The sequence below is a fragment of the Clinocottus analis genome, unplaced genomic scaffold (genome assembly GCF_023055335.1).
Source record: "Clinocottus analis isolate CAN_PGR_092001 unplaced genomic scaffold, fCliAna1.0.p SCAF_87, whole genome shotgun sequence".
Classification (NCBI taxonomy): domain Eukaryota; kingdom Metazoa; phylum Chordata; class Actinopteri; order Perciformes; family Cottidae; genus Clinocottus; species Clinocottus analis.
In genome coordinates this window covers 28,918-51,997 of record NW_027176248.1, presented here as the reverse complement: position 1 = coordinate 51,997, position 23,080 = coordinate 28,918, and the positions used below count along the sequence as shown (strand labels likewise).

Below are 23,080 nucleotides of genomic sequence, written 5' to 3'. Positions count from 1 at the left end.
CCTTACAGACGCTGGTCTGTACCTTAATGAAGTACAGCTGGTCTGTACCTTACTGAAGTAAAGCTGGTCTGTACCTTACAGACGCTGGTCTGTACCTTACTGAAGTACAGCTGGTCTGTACCTTACTGAAGTAAAGCTGGTCTGTACCTTACTGAAGCTGGTCTGTACCTTACTGAAGTGAAGCTGGTCTGTACCTTACTGAAGTAAAGCTGGTCTGTACCTTACTGAAGTAAAGCTGGTCTGTACCTTACTGAAGTAAAGCTGGTCTGTACCTTACTGAAGTAAAGCTGGTCTGTACCTTACTGAAGTACAGCTGGTCTGTACCTTACTGAAGTAAAGCTGGTCTGTACCTTACTGAAGTAAAGCTGGTCTGTACCTTACAGACGCTGGTCTGTACCTTACTGAAGTACAGCTGGTCTGTACCTTACTGAAGTAAAGCTGGTCTGTACCTTACTGAAGCTGGTCTGTACCTTACTGAAGTGAAGCTGGTCTGTACCTTACTGAAGTAAAGCTGGTCTGTACCTTACTGAAGTAAAGCTGGTCTGTACCTTACTGAAGTAAAGCTGGTCTGTACCTTACTGAAGTACAGCTGGTCTGTACCTTACTGAAGTAAAGCTGGTCTGTACCTTACTGAAGTAAAGCTGGTCTGTACCTTACTGAAGTAAAGCTGGTCTGTACCTTACTGAAGTAAAGCTGGTCTGTACCTTACTGAAGTAAAGCTGGTCTGTACCTTACTGAAGTAAAGCTGGTCTGTACCTTACTGAAGTAAAGCTGCACACCATCACAGTAGTAGTCCTGTTATTTGTACTTTGGCCAGGTAGTTCATGAGGTATTGTAGAATTAGTGGTCGTAGTACCTGTATCATACCTGGGTTGTTGATGTACTCTGAGAAATCAAATTCGCTGCTTCCTGTGTTGTTGCTTTGGGTGTCGTTACCATGGTCACCAGTACCGAGGTGGGTATGGGAGGTGTTGCCCAGCAGCAGCGGTGGGACCAGAACACATTTCTGACGCAGGTTTCCCATAAAGAGCTGCAGACCGATCAGAGCGAAGACGCACAGGCAGAACACGGTCAGAATCATCACATCAGCCAGCTTCTTCACTGATTGTATGAGCGCTCCCACAATCGTCTTCAGTCCTGAGGAGGAGGGGGCATTAAAAACGGACTGACTCTTTAGAAGCTGCGCCTTTGCGCAATTGTAAACTAACACAACAGACACACAGACTGACCAGGGATGACTGTGATGGTCTTCAGTGCTCGAAGAACTCTAAACGTTCTCAACACAGAAACATTTCCCAAATCTACAAACTCTGTCAGGTATCTGAAACACAGAGAGCCTCATCTCATCATCATCATCATCAACATCATCACACCAACATTATCATCATCACCAGCAACATCATCATCACCAACAAAATCATCACCAACAACAACAACATCATCACCAACAACATCATCATCATCATCATCATCACTAACAACATCATCATCATCACCAACAACATCATCATCACCAACAACATCATCACCAACAACAACATCATCATCTTCACCAACAACATCATCATCTTCACCAACATCATCATCACCAACAACATCATCACCAACAACAACATCATCATCTTCACCAACAACATCATCATCTTCACCAACAACATCATCATCACCAACAACATCATCATCACCAACATCACCAACAACAACATCATCATCATCATCACCAACAACATCATCATCTTCACCAACATCATCATCATCATCACCAACGACAACATCATCATCACCAACAACATCATCATCATCACCACCAACATCATCATCTTTACCAACATCATCATCATCACCAACAACATCATCACCAACATCATCATCACCAACAATATCATGGAGGAAAAACCCAATACCAAACAAGTCAACGTCTTAAATTAAAACGTTGACGTTAACTGTTTTAAATAAAATAAGTTAACCTTTAATTAAGTAGTAATCGCTGCAACGTTGATGTAAATGTGATGACCTTGTGACATAAGGCTGACTTCCTGTTGCCAATCGAAACAAATTGGTTCCCTCATTCGTTTCTTCTTGACTGGATTACTGTAAAACCTTATTATCAGGCTGCTCTAATAAGTCTCCAGTTTATCCAGAATTGTGCAGCTTGTGTGCTAACGAGGACGAAGAAGAGAGATCACATTACTCCTGTAGTAGTTCCTCTGCACTGGCTTCCTGTAAAATCATATTACCCCACTAGAGAGCTCATAGTACCATGTTACCCCACTAGAGAGATCATAGTACCATATTACCCCACTAGAGACATCATAGTACCTTATTACCCCACTAGAGAGATCATAGTACCATGTTACCCCACTAGAGAGATCATAGTACCATGTTACCCCACTAGAGAGATCATAGTACCATATTACCCCACTAGAGAGATCATAGTACCATGTTACCCCACTAGAGAGATCATAGTACCATATTACCCCACTAGAGACATCATAGTACCTTATTACCCCACTAGAGAGATCATAGTACCATGTTACCCCACTAGAGAGATCAAAGTACCATGTTACCCCACTAGAGAGATCATAGTACCATATTACCCCACTAGAGAGATCATAGTACCATGTTACCCCACTAGAGAGATCATAGTACCATATTACCCCACTAGAGACATCATAGTACCTTATTACCCCACTAGAGAGATCATAGTACCATGTTACCCCACTAGAGAGATCATAGTACCATATTACCCCACTAGAGAGATCATAGTACCATATTACCCTACTAGAGAGATCATAGTACCATATTACCCCACTAGAGAGATCATAGTACCATGTTACCCCACTAGAGAGATCATAGTACCATATTACCCCACTAGAGAGATCATAGTACCATATTACCCCACTAGAGAGATCATAGTACCATATTACCCCAGTAGAGAGATCATAGTACCATGTTACCCCACTAGAGAGATCATAGTACCATATTACCCCACTAGAGAGATCATAGTACCATATTACCCCACTAGAGAGATCATAGCACCATATTACCCCACTAGAGAGATCATAGTACTATATTACCCCACTAGAGAGCTCATAGCACCATGTTACCCCACTAGAGAGCTCATAGTACCATATTACCCCACTAGAGACATCATAGTACCTTATTACCCCACTAGAGAGATCATAGTACCATGTTACCCCACTAGAGAGATCATAGTACCATATTACCCCACTAGAGAGATCATAGTACAATATTACCCCACTAGAGACATCATAGTACCTTATTACCCCACTAGAGAGATCATAGTACCATGTTACCCCACTAGAGAGATCATAGTACCATGTTACCCCACTAGAGAGATCATAGTACCATATTACCCCACTAGAGACATCATAGTACCATGTTACCCCACTAGAGAGATCATAGTACCATATTACCCCACTAGAGACATCATAGTACCTTATTACCCCACTAGAGAGATCATAGTACCATGTTACCCCACTAGAGAGATCATAGTACCATATTACCCCACTAGAGACATCATAGTACCTTATTACCCCACTAGAGACATCATAGTACCATGTTACCCCACTAGAGAGATCATAGTACCATATTACCCCACTAGAGACATCATAGTACCTTATTACCCCACTAGAGAGATCATAGTACCATGTTACCCCACTAGAGAGATCATAGTACCATATTACCCCACTAGAGACATCATAGTACCTTATTACCCCACTAGAGACATCATAGTACCATGTTACCCCACTAGAGAGATCATAGTACCATATTACCCCACTAGAGAGATCATAGTACCATATTACCCCACTAGAGAGATCATAGTACCATATTACCCCACTAGAGAGATCATAGTACCATATTACCCCACTAGAGAGATCATAGTACTATATTACCCCACTAGAGAGATCATAGTACCATGTTACCCCACTAGAGAGATCATAGTACCATATTACCCCACTAGAGAGATCATAGTACTATATTACCCCACTAGAGAGATCATAGTACCATGTTACCCCACTAGAGAGATCATAGTACCATATTACCCCACTAGAGAGATCATAGTACCATATTACCCCACTAGAGAGATCATAGTACTATATTACCCCACTAGAGAGATCATAGTACCATGTTACCCCACTAGAGAGATCATAGTACCATATTACCCCACTAGAGAGATCATAGTACCATATTACCCCACTAGAGAGATCATAGTACCATATTACCCCACTAGAGAGATCATAGTACCATATTACCCCACTAGAGAGATCATAGTACCATATTACCCCACTAGAGAGATCATAGTACTATATTACCCCACTAGAGAGATCATAGTACCATGTTACCCTACTAGAGAGATCATAGTACCATGTTACCCCACTAGAGAGCTGCGCTCACTGAATGCATGATTTTGTCATCATCAGCTGACGGGTCCCATGCAGGAAAGTAGGAGGATGGGCTGGGACCTCAACAACTTCGACTCGCTAAACAAAACACGTTTTGGGAATATCGTACAAATATGTCCAAATAAAGGCCCTCTACACATGAGGGGCGCTATTGACTCTAAACACAAATGAATCCGATCGCTCCATGTTCTCGCAATGTTCACAGGGTTTTTTGAATTTTACAGTGTGTGTCAAAAATATGATTAGGAGGTGCTGGACAGCTGATGTGCAGCGCTCAAACCTAGTTATGACATTGAATCGAAATATTTACTTGTCAAGTCACTTTTTGTCATCCCAGGCCCGTGGAGAATGTGATTGTACATCAGAATAACAACAACATTAAAAATGACAAAAACAACAATAATAACTTATCATCATGTGCTATAGCTTTAAATAGGTTAAAGTATGTGTATTATTGTGTATGACAGTCAATGTTCAATAAGTGTGTTATGAATATTACGCCATGCTGATGACCATGAAGTCCAACCAGTTCCAGGGGTCTTTCAGGAAAGTGAAACCACCGACACAGAATCCTCTGGACAGAACTTTGATTGTCGCTTCAAACGTGTAGATGAATGTAAACACGTATCTGTTCAACAGAAAAATACGTCAGACATCGACATGCAACAAACAAAATACTAGAATTGAAACTACAGACGGAGAGAGAGCAAATATTTCTCTGATGACATGAAATGTCCGTGCCCCTAGAGACTCAACCAACTGAACAAACACATCATGTCCTGATGGTGTTTTTATGAAGCCCACCCGCTTTTGGTGCTAAACTATTCATTTATTAACTAGGAATTTAAGTGGTGAAGAATCACTGCTGCCACTGGGACAGCTACACGTTAAGCAGCTCTTTCTAAATAACATTATGGTTTTGTCAAACAAACTAAGAAGACTAAACAGGACATAACATGGCAGACACCAAGGTCACTGATTGGATAGTTTGATATACGACATATATTTGATATAAGTATTTTACACATAGAAAGACAAGGTCGCTATGTGAATGGTGAATAAGAATAAACACATTATTTATTGACAAAGTACATTTTTAAACTGCAACAATCTTAATTCGGGGCGGCTGTAGCTGAGGGGGATGAGAGGTCGTCCCGTTACCACAAGGTAGCCGGTTCCATCCCCAGCCCCCCCACAGTTCACACGTCAAAGTGTCTCTGAGCAGGACACTTAACCCCTCGTTGCTCCCCGGCGCCTCACAGGGCCACTGCTCCTTCATCAAGGACGGTCAAATGCAGAGAAGAACTTCCCCAAGGGGATTAATAAAAGTGTATTTTTCTTTTTTTAGAGTCGTCCCCTGGTTCTTGGCAGTGGCTGCAGTGTAGGAGACGCTTATGGCTGTGTAATTGTGTGTTTTGTGTGTTGACCCACTCCACAGTCTGAGACGCTTATGGCTGTGTAATTGTGTGTTTTGTGTGTTGACCCACTCCACAGTCTGAGACGCTTATGGCTGTGTAATTGTGTGTTTTGTGTGTTGACTCACTCCACAGTCTTGCTCCATGCAGGAGGATCACTCAGAGTCATGAACACACAGTTGGCCAGAATCGTCAACATGATGAACAAACTGAATAAAGTTTGGGTTTTAAGGAACAAAAAACATCATCAGCTGATTATTAAAGAGTAGCCTGCAAATTAAAGCTAACATTTAACACCTGTCATAAAGAATATGAATCTCCATAAAGGTTATGAGTCTTCATAAAGGTTATGAGTCTTCATAAAAGGTTATGAGTCTTTATAAAGGATATGAGTCTTTATAAAGGTTGTAAGTCTTCATAAAGGATATGAGTCTTTATAAAGGTTGTAAGTCTTCATAAAGGTTGTAAGTCTTCATAAAGGATATGAGTCTTTATAAAGGTTGTAAGTCTTCATAAAGGTTGTAAGTCTTCATAAAGGATATGAGTCTTTATAAAGGTTGTAAGTCTTCATAAAGGTTGTAAGTCTTCATAAAGGATATGAGTCTTTATAAAGGTTGTAAGTCTTCATAAAGGTTGTAAGTCTTCATAAAGGATATGAGTCTTTATAAAGGTTGTAAGTCTTCATAAAGGTTGTAAGTCTTCATAAAGGATATGAGTGAATGAGGATCTTGATGGCGACGGTCCTCAGAGGGTTGAATGGACTCAGGAGGTAACAGGCCGACTCAGCATTAAATCTGTAGATGATGTTTCCTTTACCAAGCACAATGAATGTCTGCAGTGAGACAGACAGGTCAGAGAGAGAGAGACGGGTCAGAGAGACAGACACAAAGAGACAGACGGGTTAGAGAGAGAGAGACGGGTCAGAGAGACAGACACAAAGAGACAGACAGGTCAGAGAGAGAGAGACGGGTCAGAGAGACAGACACAAAGAGACAGACGGGTTAGAGAGAGAGAGACGGGTCAGAGAGACAGACACAAAGAGACAGACGGGTCAGAGAGAGAGAGACGGGTCAGAGAGACAGACACAAAGAGACACACGGGTTAGAGAGAGAGAGACGGGTCAGAGAGACAGACACAAAGAGACAGACAGGTCAGAGAGAGAGAGACGGGTCAGAGAGACAGACACAAAGAGACAGACGGGTTAGAGAGAGAGACGGGTCAGAGAGACAGACACAAAGAGACAGACGGGTCAGAGAGAGAGAGACGGGTCAGAGAGACAGACACAAAGAGACAGACATGTCAGAGAGAGAGAGACGGGTCAGAGAGACAGACACAAAGAGACAGACGGGTCAGAGAGAGAGAGACGGGTCAGAGAGACAGACACAAAGAGACAGACATGTCAGAGAGAGAGAGACGGGTCAGAGAGACAGACACAAAGAGACAGACGGGTTAGAGAGAGAGACGGGTCAGAGAGACAGACACAAAGAGACAGACGGGTCAGAGAGAGAGAGACGGGTCAGAGAGACAGACACAAAGAGACAGACGGGTTAGAGAGAGAGACGGGTCAGAGAGACAGACACAAAGAGACAGACGGGTCAGAGAGAGAGAGACGGGTCAGAGAGACAGACACAAAGAGACAGACGGGTCAGAGAGAGAGAGACGGGTCAGAGAGACAGACACAAAGAGACAGACATGTCAGAGAGAGAGAGACGGGTCAGAGAGACAGACACAAAGAGACAGACGGGTCAGAGAGAGAGAGACGGGTCAGAGAGACAGACACAAAGAGACAGACATGTCAGAGAGAGAGAGACGGGTCAGAGAGACAGACACAAAGAGACAGACGGGTTAGAGAGAGAGACGGGTCAGAGAGACAGACACAAAGAGACAGACGGGTCAGAGAGAGAGAGACGGGTCAGAGAGACAGACACAAAGAGACAGACGGGTTAGAGAGAGAGACGGGTCAGAGAGACAGACACAAAGAGACAGACGGGTCAGAGAGAGAGAGACGGGTCAGAGAGACAGACACAAAGAGACAGACATGTCAGAGAGAGAGAGACGGGTCAGAGAGACAGACACAAAGAGACAGACGGGTCAGAGAGAGAGAGACGGGTCAGAGAGACAGACACAAAGAGACAGACGGGTTAGAGAGAGAGAGACGGGTCAGAGAGACAGACACAAAGAGACAGACGGGTCAGAGAGAGAGAGACGGGTCAGAGAGACAGACACAAAGAGACAGACGGGTCAGAGAGAGAGAGACGGGTCAGAGAGACAGACACAAAGAGACAGACAGGTCAGAGAGAGAGAGACGGGTCAGAGAGACAGACACAAAGAGACAGACGGGTCAGAGATAGAGAGACGGGTCAGAGAGACAGACACAAAGAGACAGACGGGTTAGAGACAGACACAAAGAGACAGACAGGTCAGAGAGAGAGAGACGGGTCAGAGAGACAGACACAAAGAGACAGACGGGTTAGAGAGAGAGACGGGTCAGAGAGACAGACACAAAGAGACAGACGGGTTAGAGAGAGAGAGACGGGTCAGAGAGACAGACACAAAGAGACAGACGGGTTAGAGAGAGAGACGGGTCAGAGAGACAGACACAAAGAGACAGACGGGTCAGAGAGACAGACACAAAGAGACAGACGGGTTAGAGAGAGAGACGGGTCAGAGAGACAGACACAAAGAGACAGACGGGTCAGAGAGACAGACAGGTCAGAGACTGATTCATTACATTATTAGATGATGATTGAAACCTTCACTGAGACAAACCCTGAAACTGAATCAACACATCATCAGATTTAATTTCCACTTTCTGATTAATTTATTGATTAATACTGATCAATCCTCAGGCCATAGGGAATATCGTTGGTCAAAGAAAGAGAGAGACCTTCTGTGATAGGTAGAAGGGATCCAGCTCCTCCAATGGGGTGTTGAGAAGCCCTGAGGGCGGGTCTCCGTAGATGAATGGGAGGGGCTTCCCGGCCTCCAGGTCACTGGCTGGTTTAGGAAGATCTTCCTCTGCTGTCTGTCCACAAGAGGTAGGCTTTATTATTCATTTATTACTTTATTAATTTATTTTCATGAGTTCCATTCATGCTATCTTATCATTGTGATCCTTTGCTCCGCTCTGCCCTCTGTGGACTGCACGCCCTAAATACATATGCTCTAATGTTTGGACAAACATAAAGAGGAGCACGCAGACGGGTCTACAACATACATTTGAAGGATGTATCCAAAAATTAAAGATGAACATGTGCAAGAGTCAACAGATCACATTACAAAACAACGCCGGTCTGTCGCCACCGTTGGTCATTAAAAAGCTAAAGCAGCATGTGTACACATTTAGCATACGTTCTAGCGTAACACAGATACACCCACTCTTTAATGTTAGCTCTACAAAACCAGCCTGAAAATGAACAAAAAAACATCTCAAACAATTACATGAAAGACGCATGAATATTTTCAGTACCTCTATGTTCTTCTCCTTCCTGCTCTGTCGCTCCTTCTCCTCCACTTCATATCGATGAAGGACTTCCTCCAGCGAGGATGGCGTAAAGCGTCTGAAGACCTCCGAACCAAGAGGGGGCAGCAGAGGCGCCATGCTGGCATTATGCAACGCTGCTGGCACTCCACTGTCTTTCAGCAAGCGCCTCCTGTAAGAAGAGGGGAGGGGGGGGGTCACATGCCGGTTTGTGAAACAGTCACCAAATGGACACTTCATGTAGCTCAGGATGCAAACGATGGTGAACGGTCATGACTTGTAGAGTAGCTTTAACACCACCTGATGGGAAGCCAACACGGTGCGGTGAGAGGGGAGCCCGGGCCGGCCCGCTGCCACCGAGACCCCACCCCAGAAAAGCGGATGATAATGAATGAATGGATGAATTTTAGATGGAGAAGAGGGACCGAGGGCAGGTGCTCCCGTGTTCATGGGGTTGACTTTCTATCGGACATTTATTTATTTAATTCAACTCGCAATAAAGCTCACAGATAACAAACCATTGCTAAAAGCAATATTGCTTTTAAATGTTAAACAAATGTTCTCTGTTGGAACATGGAATTAATAGTTCTGACATTTTTTTAGGGTTAGGATTATATATTTAGTTCAAATGGAGTTTTTATGGTGTAATTACAGCCACCAACCAGCAGGTTGTTCATCAGAAATTAAACTAGGCACTTAAACTGATCTACAGTTTGACAGCAAATGAAACACACACACACACACACACACACACACACACACACACACACACACACACACACACACACACACACAGTCTCTGGTGTCTTTATCATTGCCAGGGTTGACCCCACCCTTGCGTTGCCATGGCAGCAGCAGCTGTTACAAGTCATCAGTTTGACCTTTTGGTGTAAAGTTGCAGTCGCTACGATGACCCAGCTCATTCCAACACACACACACACACACACACACACACACACACACACACACACACACACACACACACACACACTGACTTGGGGAACCTTTGGGGACCTTGCATGGACTTCATTCATCTCTTGAGTCTGAAACATGTCATGGAGCTGAAGTCAGAAACAAACTCACTTCATTCACTTTGATCAACCTCTGACTATATGTTCCTTCACTTTTCCCCTCATTGTTTCTTCTCCTTGTCTCCTTGTTTCCTCTGTACAACATGGAGGGAGTTATGGCTTGAAAAGATTCATTTGCATCCATTCAAGCCTCAAATGGGGTAATATTGTACTATGATCTCTCTAGTGGGGTAATATAGTACTATGATCTCTCTAGTGGGGTAATATGGTACTATGATCTCTCTAGTGGGGTAACATGGTACTATGATGTCTCTAGTGGGGTAATATGGTACTATGATCTCTCTAGTGGGGTAACATGGTACTATGATCTCTCTAGTGGGGTAACATGGTACTATGATCTCTCTAGTGGGGTAATATAGTACTATGATCTCTCTAGTGGGGTAACATGGTACTATGATCTCTCTAGTGGGGTAATATAGTACTATGATCTCTCTAGTGGGGTAATATGGTACTATGATCTCTCTAGTGGGGTAATATGGTACTATGATCTCTCTACTGGGGTAATATGGTACTATGATGTCTCTAGTGGGGTAATATGGTACTATGATCTCTCTAGTGTGTAATAAGGTACTATGATGTCTCTAGTGGGGTAATATGGTACTATGAGGTACTTAAGATTTGATGGTGCATCATCAGTTAAGGCTTTATAGGTGAGAAGGACTTTAAATATGATTTTTGATCTCACAGGAAGCCAGTGGAGAGCAGCTGGAGTACAAGAGTAACGTGATTTCTCTTCTTAGTCCTTGTTAGTACACGAGCTGCAGCATTCTGGATCAATTGGAGAGATTTAACAGACTGATTAGAGCAGCCTGATAATACAGTATTACAGCAATCTAGTCTTGAAGGAACAAATTAACCAGTTTCTACACTGATGTGAGAGCTTTGGTTCAGTGTCTTCATGGACACATTGAGCCCCGGTATCTTATGAACACTGACATCCAGAAAAGATCATGTGCACACTGAACATGTTGCGCTTCCCTCCAGCTCTTGTTTTACATCATCATCCTCATCCTCACCTCATCTCCAACAAAACAAACTCAGAAGCATCCCACTATCAAGTAACAGGAATCCCTCTAAACCCATCCCACTGCTTCCCTTTGGTCAGATCTTCTTCCATCACTTCCCTGGAGAAGAGCGGTGGGAACTCACTGGGCAGGATGGGATTCAAACCCTCTCTCTAGTTATTTCTTACAAAACCAAACCGTAACATAAACATAATCTAATCCTAACACTAACATAAACCTAACCCTAACATAACCCTAAGCCTAACATAAACATAACCCTAACATAAACCTAACCCTAACACAACCCTAATCCTAACAAAAACCTAATCCTAACATAAACCTAACACTAACATAAACCTAACCCTAACATAAACCTAACCCTAACATAAACCTAACACTAACATAACCCTAGCCCTAACATAAACCTAATCCTAACATAAACCTAACACTAACATAACCCTAATCCTAACATAAACCTAACCCTAACATAACCCTAACACTAACATAACCCTAACATAAACATAACCCTAACATAGCCCTAATCCTAACATAAACCTAACCCTAACATAGCCCTAATCCTAACACTAACATAAACCTAACACTAACATAAACCTAACACTAACATAAACCTAACACTAACATAACCCTAATCCTAACATAAACCTAACCATAACATAGACTTAACCCTAACATAAACCTAATCCTAACATAAACCTAACACTAACATAACCCTAACCCTAACATAAACCTAACCCTAACATAAACCTAACACTAACATAACCCTAACATAAACATAACCCTAACATAAACATAACCCTAACATAAACATAACCCTAACATAAACCTAACACTAACATAACCCTAACATAAACCTAACCCTAACCCTAACATAGACCTAACATAAACCTAACCCTAACATAGCCCTAATCCTAACATAAACCTAACACTAATATAACCCTAATCATAACATAAACTGAACACTAACATAACCCTAACATAAACATAACCCTAATCCTAACATAAACCTAACACTAACCTAACCCGAACATAAACATAACCATAAACATAGCCCCTTGTCTGGTCATTGCTCGATGAAGTCATCAAGGTCAATGCACTGTGGCGTTAAGCTACGGTTGCTAAGCTCACACACAATGGCTGCAAGGCGTTTTACTAATAAATGCATTTACGTCGGTGTCTCAAACAAAGCCAGCGGACATTTTGGCAAATGTTAGCTAGATGCGGTTAAAGTTTGCAGCATTTGTCAATTAAAACAAGCGACGCTCCCGATGACCAAAACAAAAGCAAGTGAAGCTCGACAGATGAACAGCTGATCTAAAAACAAAGTATCTGAATATGTGACGAGAGAAGTCTTACTGTGTCCAGTTGCTGTTGGTTTGACCACTGCTTTAAACTGTGTGTGTGTGTGTGTGTGTGTGTGTGTGTGTGTGTGTCCATCACCCACATGTCGTTGAGCCTCTTGTCTTTGTGATAACAGGCGCCACACAGAGTCTGAGACAAACTGCATTAATGTCATTGTTCACCACAAGATGGCTCCAGAGAGTAGAAGGAAAACACACGGTACACAGAGTACACATTACACAGCTAACAGTACACAGAGTACACATTACACAGCTAACATTACACAGAGTACACATTACACAGCTAACAGTACACAGAGTACACATTACACAGCTAACAGTACACAGAGTACACATTACACAGCTAACAGTACACAGAGTACACATTACACAGCTAACAGTACACAGAGTACACATTACACAGCTAACAGTACACAGAGTACACATTACACAACTAACAGTACACAGAGTACACATTACACACATAACAGTACACATTACACAGCCAACAGTGCACATTACACAGCTAACAGTACACAGAGTACACATTACACACATAACAGTACACATTACACAGCCAACAGTACACATTACACAGCTAACAGTACACAGAGTACACATTAGACAGCTAACAGTACACAGAGTACACATTACACAGCCAACAGTACACATTACACACCTAACAGTACACATTACACAGCCAACAGTACACATTACACACCTAACAGTACACATTACACAGCTAAACAGTACACAGAGTACACAGCAGGGCTGTAACCCTTCTCTGCTGACCTAAATATAATCACAAAGTTAGAGCTATTTCATCATTATTTAATATTTTTATTCAAACTTACATCTGTCCTTCCTGTCTGTTCCTCCTGTCTGTTCCTCCTGTCTGTTCCTCCCGTCTGTTCCTCCCGTCTGTCCTTCCTGTCTGTTCCTCCCGTCTGTTCCTCCCGTCTGTTCCTCCCGTCTGTCCCTCTTGTCTGTCCTTCCTGTCTGTTCCTCCTGTCTGTTCCTCCCGTCTGTTCCTCCCGCCTGTTCCTCCCGTCTGTTCTTCCCGTCTGTTCTTCCCGTCTGTTCTTCCCGTCTGTCCTTCCCGTCTGTTCCTCCCGTCTGTTCCTCCCGTCTGTTCCTCCCGTCTGTTCCTCCCGTCTGTTCCTCCCGTCTGTTCCTCCCGTCTGTCCCTCTTGTCTGTCCCTCTTGTCTGTCCCTCTTGTCTGTCCTTCCTGTCTGTTCCTCCTGTCTGTTCCTCCTGTCTGTTCCTCCTGTCTGTTCCTCCTGTCTGTTCCTCCTGTCGGTTCCTCCTGTCTGTTCCTCCTGTCTGTTCCTCCTGTCTGTCCTTCCAGTCTGTTCCTCCTGTCTGTTCCTCCTGTCTGTCCTTCCAGTCTGTTCCTCCTGTCTGTTCCTCCTGTCTGTCCTTCCTGTCTGTTCCTCCTGTCTGTCCTTCCTGTCTGTTCCTCCCGTCTGTTCCTCCTGTCTGTTCCTCCTGTCTGTTCCTCCTGCCTGTCCTTCTTGTCTGTTCCTCCTGTCTGTCCTTCCTGTCTGTTCCTTCTGTCTGTCCTTCTGTCTGTCCTTCTGTCTGTCCTTCCTGTCTGTTCCTCCTGCCTGTTCCTCCTGTCTGTTCCTCCTGTCTGTATGTGCCGTCTGTACCTCCTGTATGTACTTCCCGTCTGTTATTCATGTCTGTGCGTCCCCATGTTCCTCCTGTCTGTACTTCCTAACTGTACTTCCCATCTGTTATTGCTGTCTGTACGTCCCATTTGTTCCTCCTGTCTGTACTTCCTAACTGTACTTCCTAATTGTACGTCCCGTCTGTACGTCCCATCTGTATGTCCCGTCTGTACTTCCTGTCTGTACTTCCCGCCTGTACTTCCCATCTGTACTTCCCGTCTGTACTTCATGTATGTACTTCCTGTCTGTACTTCATGTATGTACTTCCTGTATGTACTTCCTGTCTGTACGCCCCGTCTGTACTTCACGCCTGTAATTCACGTCTGTACTTCCTGTCTGTACTTCCTGTCTGTTCCTCTTGTGGTCAGTGAGCTTGTTGAGCTTTGTGCTGCTTTAACGCTCTTCATCTAGTCAGACTTCTCTTTTCCTCTCTGTCTTTCTTCTCTCTCTCCGCCGGTTGAACACTTGGTTCTGCGCTGTGATTGGTCACAGCGGCAGCAGTAGCACCCTGCACACACACTCCGGGACACTAGATGGCGGTACGCACCTCGTCCAGTTGGTTGCAATCCACCACTTTAACTTGTAGAAGAAAAAGGGTTATAAGGAGCTAGGCTAAAAGTTTACACTTGCTCCTAAACGTTTTGCTAAGCTAAGCTGAACGCATTTCCCTTTTCTTCTAGGTTGTATGCTAAGCTAGGCTAAATTTTTGCCTTTGCGCCTAGGTTTTGTGCTAAGCTAGGCTAAATGTTTCCCTCTGCTCCTAGATTTTGTGCTAAGCTAGGCTAAATGTTTCCCTCTGCTCCTAGATTTTGTGCTAAGCTAGGCTAAATCTGTCATGTGTCCTGATGTCGGAAGGTCACAATTGTCGTCGAACTGAGAAAATTTATTTAATCTTAGACTTTAATACAACTTCTTCTTTCCTCTAGGAGACAGGTGACGCATGACACGCACGCACGCACACACACACGCACACACACACGCACCTGTTATCAGTGGTGTTATTATATCAGTGTGACGCTGTGTCACACTGATTGTGTGTGTGTGTGTAACTGTAGACTGCAGAATGCTGTTGGACGCTTAGAGGCTTCAGGCATTTCCTCTCTCCGTTCGCTCTCCACATTAAAATAAAAAGCTGTGCGAGTGTGAGAGTCAATATTTTTGTGAAACATTGTGTGTTTATGTTGATGCCAATGAAGACACATTGAATTGAGAATGTAATTGTGTGTGTGTGTGTGTGTGTGTGTGTGTGTGTGTGTGTGTGTGTGTGTGTGTGTGTGTGTGTGTGTGTGTGTCCTTCATGACGTGAAGTTAAATATTGACCATAAAATATGTTCATGAGAGAAAAGAAGGGTTCACTTTTTTAATTTATTCTGGAAATGTTTTAATCTGTAAAGTATATTTTATGAAATGCTATAAAAATACAAGTATTTGGAATATACTAAATACTGTGACTGGAGGCTGGTACTCTGCACCCTACAGCTAGTATTAATATACTAAATACTGTGACTGGAGGCTGGTACTCTACACCCTACAGCTAGTATTAATATACTAAATACTGTGACTGGAGGCTGGTACTCTGGAGCCTACAGCTAGTATTAATATACTAAATACTGTGACTGGAGGCTGGTACTCTGCACCCTACAGCTAGTATTAATATACTAAATACTGTGACTGGAGGCTGGTACTCTGCACCCTACAGCTAGTATTAATATACTAAATACTGTGACTGGAGGCTGGTACTCTGCACCCTACAGCTAGTATTAATATACTAAATACTGTGACTGGAGGCTGGTACTCTGCACCCTACAGCTAGTATTAATATACTAAATACTGTGACTGGAGGCTGGTACTCTGCACCCTACAGCTAGTATTGATATACTAAATACTGTGACTGGAGGCTGGTACTCTGCACCCTACAGCTAGTATTAATATACTAAATACTGTGACTGGAGGCTGGTACTCTACACCCTACAGCTAGTATTAATATACTAAATACTGTGACTGGAGGCTGGTACTCTACACCCTACAGCTAGTATTAATATACTAAATACTGTGACTGGAGGCTGGTACTCTGGAGCCTACAGCTAGTATTAATATACTAAATACTGTGACTGGAGGCTGGTACTCTGCACCCTACAGCTAGTATTAATATACTAAATACTGTGACTGGAGGCTGGTACTCTGGAGCCTACAGCTAGTATTAATATACTAAATACTGTGACTGGAGGCTGGTACTCTGCACCCTACAGCTAGTATTAATATACTAAATACTGTGACTGGAGGCTGGTACTCTACACCCTACAGCTAGTATTAATATACTAAATACTGTGACTGGAGGCTGGTACTCTACACCCTACAGCTAGTATTAATATACTAAATACTGTGACTGGAGGCTGGTACTCTGCACCCTACAGCTAGTATTAATATACTAAATACTGTGACTGGAGGCTGGTACTCTGCACCCTACAGCTAGTATTAATATACTAAATACTGTGACTGGAGGCTGGTACTCTACACCCTACAGCTAGTATTAATATACTAAATACTGTGACTGGAGGCTGGTACTCTGCACCCTACAGCTAGTATTAATATACTAAATACTGTGACTGGAGGCTGGTACTCTACACCCTACAGCTAGTATTAATATACTAAATACTGTGACTGGAGGCTGGTACTCTACACCCTACAGCTAGTATTAATATACTAAATACTGTGACTGGAGGCTGGTACTCTACACCCTACAGCTAGTATTAATATACTAAATACTGTGACTGGAGGCTGGTACTCTGGAGCCTACAGCTAGTATTAATATACTAAATACTGTGACTGGAGGCTGGTACTCTGCACCCTACAGCTAGTATTAATATACTAAATACTGTGACTGGAGGCTGGTACTCTGCACCCTACAGCTAGTATTAATATACTAAATACTGTGACTGGAGGCTGGTACTCTGCACCCTACAGCTAGTATTAATATACTAAATACTGTGACTGGAGGCTGGTACTCTACACCCTACAGCTAGTATTAATATACTAAATACTGTGACTGGAGGCTGGTACTCTGCACCCTACAGCTAGTATTAATATACTAAATACTGTGACTGGAGGCTGGTACTCTACACCCTACAGCTAGTATTAATATACTAAATACTGTGACTGGAGGCTGGTACTCTACACCCTACAGCTAGTATTAATATACTAAATACTGTGACTGGAGGCTGGTACTCTGCACCCTACAGCTAGTATTAATATACTAAATACTGTGACTGGAGGCTGGTACTCTACACCCTACAGCTAGTATTAATATACTAAATACTGTGACTGGAGGCTGGTACTCTGCACCCTACAGCTAGTATTAATATACTAAATACTGTGACTGGAGGCTGGTACTCTACACCCTACAGCTAGTATTAATATACTAAATACTGTGACTGGAGGCTGGTACTCTACACCCTACAGCTAGTATTAATATACTAAATACTGTGACTGGAGGCTGGTACTCTGCACCCTACAGCTAGTATTAATATACTAAATACTGTGACTGGAGGCTGGTACTCTACACCCTACAGCTAGTATTAATATACTAAATACTGTGACTGGAGGCTGGTACTCTGCACCCTACAGCTAGTATTAATATACTAAATACTGTGACTGGAGGCTGGTACTCTGCACCCTACAGCTAGTATTAATATACTAAATACTGTGACTGGAGGCTGGTACTCTGCACCCTACAGCTAGTATTAATATATTAAATACTGTGACTGGAGGCTGGTACTCTGCACCCTACAGCTAGTATTGATATACTAAATACTGTGACTGGAGGCTGGTACTCTACACCCTACAGCTAGTATTAATATACTAAATACTGTGACTGGAGGCTGGTACTCTGCACCCTACAGCTAGTATTAATATACTAAATACTGTGACTGGAGGCTGGTACTCTACACCCTACAGCTAGTATTAATATACTAAATACTGTGACTGGAGGCTGGTACTCTGCACCCTACAGCTAGTATTAATATACTAAATACTGTGACTGGAGGCTGGTACTCTGCACCCTACAGCTAGTATTAATATACTAAATACTGTGACTGGAGGCTGGTACTCTGCACCCTACAGCTAGTATTAATATACTAAATACTGTGACTGGAGGCTGGTACTCTACACCCTACAGCTAGTATTAATATACTAAATACTGTGACTGGAGGCTGGTACTCTGCACCCTACAGCTAGTATTAATATACTAAATACTGTGACTGGAGGCTGGTACTCTGCACCCTACAGCTAGTATTAATATACTAAATACTGTGACTGGAGGCTGGTACTCTGCACCCTACAGCTAGTATTAATATACTAAATACTGTGACTGGAGGCTGGTACTCTGCACCCTACAGCTAGTATTAATATACTAAATACTGTGACTGGAGGCTGGTACTCTGCACCCTACAGCTAGTATTAATATACTAAATACTGTGACTGGAGGCTGGTACTCTGCACCCTACAGCTAGTATTAATATATTAAATATGGACATGGAGCCATCTTGTTTTTGAGCGGTAGAAGAGAAGCAGCTCCAGACCTGTACTGGGAGGATGAACTGGGAGCTCTGGTTTACGCTCAGAGAGCAGCTGCTGCTTCAGGTCCAATCAGGACGACTAGTTTTTATTCTGTTTGTACTTTTTTTTAACTGTTTGTTTCACGTTGTGTTTTGCCTTTTTGTATTAAATTGTGTTCCTTTCTAACTCCAGGAAGAGTTCTGTTATTTTAAATAATGTTTGCAATTTATTTTTTATCCTGTAAAAATTCTTTTCTAGAAGTCTTTCTGTTTGTCATGGACATTTTTAATCCCGACGAGTTAAAAACAACAAGGAAGAACAAGTCCAATATTCAGGCCCGGGCCTTTGGAAGACATGTGGCTCAGGGTCCATGAGTGTCCTCGCAAAGGTAGAAGTAGATAGAAGCTTGTGTGTGTGAGCCAGATCCCAGACACACTCCTTCCACTGCCAACGCTACCGCCAATGCACCGAGAGTATCAACCCCTAACCGCTGGCTTTCCTCCCACACCACCGTCCACCATCCACCGCGCTAACAGCTCACGGTTCAAAGTTCAGCAGATTCATCTGCAGCAACCAGATCTGTGGGATCAGCCCTAAATATTAAAGCTTTCCTTATCAGGCCGCTGGCGCCGTTTATAGCTGACATATTTTCCTAAACTGAAGCTAGCGCTGCTAATCCGACTAGCTAAACGGTATTTGTTCTTGCAGGCTGTTAACCTTTCAGTGTGACCCTGCTCAGTGAGCGGTTATCCTGATCACAGACAGGCCGAGCTAAATCAGACTGCAGCAGTTGTTGGTGGCAGCAGTTGTTAATATCTGATCCCTGATCAGCTTGTTGAACAGTCAGTGGCCTAAAAATACTGAGTGTGCGACATCCGAGGTGGAAGATGTCATAAGATCAAAAAAACTGAGAGGAACCTCACCTCCTTACTCTTTCTCTAAGGCTGAGCCCTACAGAGGAACCTCACCTCCTTACTCTTTCTCTAAGGCTGAGCCCTACAGAGGAACCTCACCTCCTTACTCTTTCTCTAAGGCTGAGCCCTACAGAGGAACCTCACCTCCTTACTCTTTCTCTAAGGCTGAGCCCTACAGAGGAACCTCATCTCCTTACTCTTTCTCTAAGGCTGAGCCCTACAGAGGAACCTCATCTCCTTACTCTTTCTCTAAGGCTGAGCCCTACAGAGGAACCCCATCTCCTTACTCTTTCTCTAAGGCTGAGTCCTACAGAGGAGCCTCACCTCCTTACTCTTTCTCTAAGGCTGAGCCCTACAGAGGAACCTCACCTCCTTACTATGTCTCTAAGGCTGAGCCCTACAGAGGAACCTCATCTCCTTACTCTTTCTCTAAGGCTGAGTCCTACAGAGGAACCTCACCTCCTTACTCTCTCTAAGGCTGAGCCCTACAGAGGAACCTCACCTCCTTACTCTTTCTCTAAGGCTGAGTCCTACAGAGGAGCCTCACCTCCTTACTCTTTCTCTAAGGCTGAGCCCTACAGAGGAACCTCACCTCCTTACTCTTTCTCTAAGGCTGAGCCCTACAGAGGAACCTCACCTCCTTACTCTATCTCTAAGGCCGAGCCCTACAGAGGAACCTCATCTCCTTACTCTTTCTCTAAGGCTGAGCCCTACAGAGGAACCTCACCTCCTTACTCTATCTCTAAGGCCGAGCCCTACAGAGGAACCTCATCTCCTTACTCTTTCTCTAAGGCTGAGTCCTACAGAGGAACCTCATCTCCTTACTCTTTCTCTAAGGCTGAGTCCTACAGAGGAACCTCACCTCCTTACTCTTTCTCTAAGGCTGAGTCATACAGAGGAACCTCACCTTCTTACTCTATCTCTAAGGCCGAGCCCTCATCAAGTGGTGTTACATGCAGGACACCAAACTGCTTTTACTTTTTTTTTGAAACTCTGAAGACTGAGATTTTGATATTCTGTTCAGTGATCGCATGTTGTGACTTTGGACTTTCTTACACGTGTCATTTATTACATGTGTCATATTTGTGTGTATGATCTTGCTACAGTGGCAAACAAATGTCCCCGTGGATTTAAATAAAGTACACATCTATGGATTTATCCTAAGCAGCCATTGTAATAATTCAACGAACAGTATAATTCTGATAGGCCTTGTATTAACTTAACCTGATTCTTATGACATTTTAATTTCAACATTATGGACGACTAATATCCTTGTTGCAGCTCGTTGAAGACATAGAAGTCTCTTCACTGCCTAAATATTAAGAACACAGTTCAACCAGCTGTCTCTCCATTTTAGGTTAGCCACGCCCACTTCCAGGACCTGGAGCATCTAACTACCGTGCAGTCTAGAGGAGTCGGGTATTGAACCACCGTCATTAGAGAGAATGCATGTTGAAGACACTCTGCAGATCCAAAGCTCGCCTCCTGCTCCTTCAGCCAGATGTCTGACAGCTTCTCCGATCACAGATCACAGCTTCTTTTGTCCGCCATCACCTGAACTCAACCAACAGACTCGGCGGCTCCTCCGCGCGGCCGGCTGTCCATTCTATGACCGACCCCGCGAGAAGCGATCCATAATCAATCAGCACTGTGGCTCCACCACAGCCCTTCAGAGACAGAAGCCAGCAAAGGCCTCAGAGCAACTCACACACCTCAGAGAGAGGAGAGGCGTCCACTCAGCAGCCAAACCTGGACCTCTCTAAAGACACAAAGATCCAGATATTTATTCTCTGGTGTAATCTGGGTTTATAAACCAGAGTTCTTCTGATATGTTAAGGTGCCGCACGGAGACGAGGTGGAGCTGGAAGTGAGTTAGTAGAAGTGATCAGTCCAGTTCAAGAAGCCTTTGGGCTTTTCTACCTTCACTATGATGAATATATCCTATCTGTGAAACATTTCAATAAAGATTAAACTCATTTGTTATAAGACCCACAATGCAATGCTGTGGCTGCAAACGCTGGGGACTTCCGGTTTAAGGATGATTTTCATTTGTATTAAATTACTAGCGCATACTTTAATCCAGCACAATGTTAGATCTAAATGGCAGATTGTATCCGGGAATCTGGTTCTAATAACTTTGAGGAATGAATATTTGAGCAAGGGGAGATTTGTTATGCCTTTAATAAGCATTTGTTTGCAGCTGGTCATCAGTTTCATGTAGAGAATGTAAGAGGCGTGTTCCCTCTCGCTGATTACTTCATGTGCCACGGGTCTCACTTTACCTTCTAGACTTTCTGGGGTTGGGGTCAGCGTTGACCCGAGTGTTGTTTGTGTAGGACTGCGTTCCAGTGATTCCAGGAGATCCACTGGGGGGATAAACTGGACCTGTGTTTTCTCAGGCTACAGCGCCAATAACACACATTTCATTGTTCTAATCAACCAGGAATATGTTCCCGATACTCAAGTTAAGCCCTTTCTCACAAATGATTCCTCATTATTTCCTTCATCAGTAGCTTGGTTGGCCTCGTCTTGCAGAGAGCATGAAGAGCTGGTTTATTTATTGGTCCTCCTCTCGTCTCAATACTGCTGGAAGTTTGCTCTCAGAAAGAATTGTCTTCATGCAGCTTTCCTCTCACTTGCTTTGTTTAAACTTTCTTTCATTCAGGTTCTTGTCGTTGTCCTGAATAGTAAATGGACTGTACTTGAATCTTTTCTAGTGTTTACACTTTACACAGGATGCATTACATATGTCAACCTCATTAAACATCAAAGACTTAACACACACAGTTGTGGTAAACAGGTGATGGTCAACACTTACCTGCTTCTGTTGTTAACTTACAGAATTATTCCAGAAAATATCCGTCTGCTCAGTGTGTCTGTTGACTGTCTCTCTCTCCGTGTCTTTCACCCTGTCTGTCTCTCACCAGCCGTCTTCTGGCCTCGCCTCTGAAACCTGAGAGGTCAGGTACTGTGACACACACACACACACACACACACACACACACACACACACTTCAAACGTATGTAAAATAAAATGTTTCAAGTCCAACTTCTGACAAATTCAGTTGGGCAATTCAATGTTGGGCAAAGGTTTTGGGGTTTTAGCCCCCCCCCCCCACCCTCTTGGGGGTTCAGACCCCCTGGAGTCTTGGTAACCTGGTC

General features: G+C 43.5%; 1 protein-coding gene across 1 annotated transcript in view; it reads right to left on the bottom strand.

The window, feature by feature from the left end:
* The window catches only part of scn4ab (sodium channel, voltage-gated, type IV, alpha, b), a 47,411-nt gene extending 24,579 nt beyond the window's left edge, over positions 1–22,832 (bottom strand). The window contains exons 1-8 of the mRNA XM_068568911.1: positions 22,737–22,832; positions 9,312–9,495; positions 8,730–8,867; positions 6,556–6,674; positions 5,971–6,060; positions 4,927–5,055; positions 1,230–1,321; positions 868–1,137 (exon numbers count right to left, since the gene is read on the bottom strand). Of these exons, the coding sequence (XP_068425012.1) occupies positions 868–1,137; positions 1,230–1,321; positions 4,927–5,055; positions 5,971–6,060; positions 6,556–6,674; positions 8,730–8,867; positions 9,312–9,443 (970 nt within the window). The 5' untranslated portion in view covers positions 9,444–9,495; positions 22,737–22,832. The remainder of the gene's footprint in view (positions 1–867; positions 1,138–1,229; positions 1,322–4,926; positions 5,056–5,970; positions 6,061–6,555; positions 6,675–8,729; positions 8,868–9,311; positions 9,496–22,736) is intronic.
* Positions 22,833–23,080: the final 248 nt, after the last annotated feature.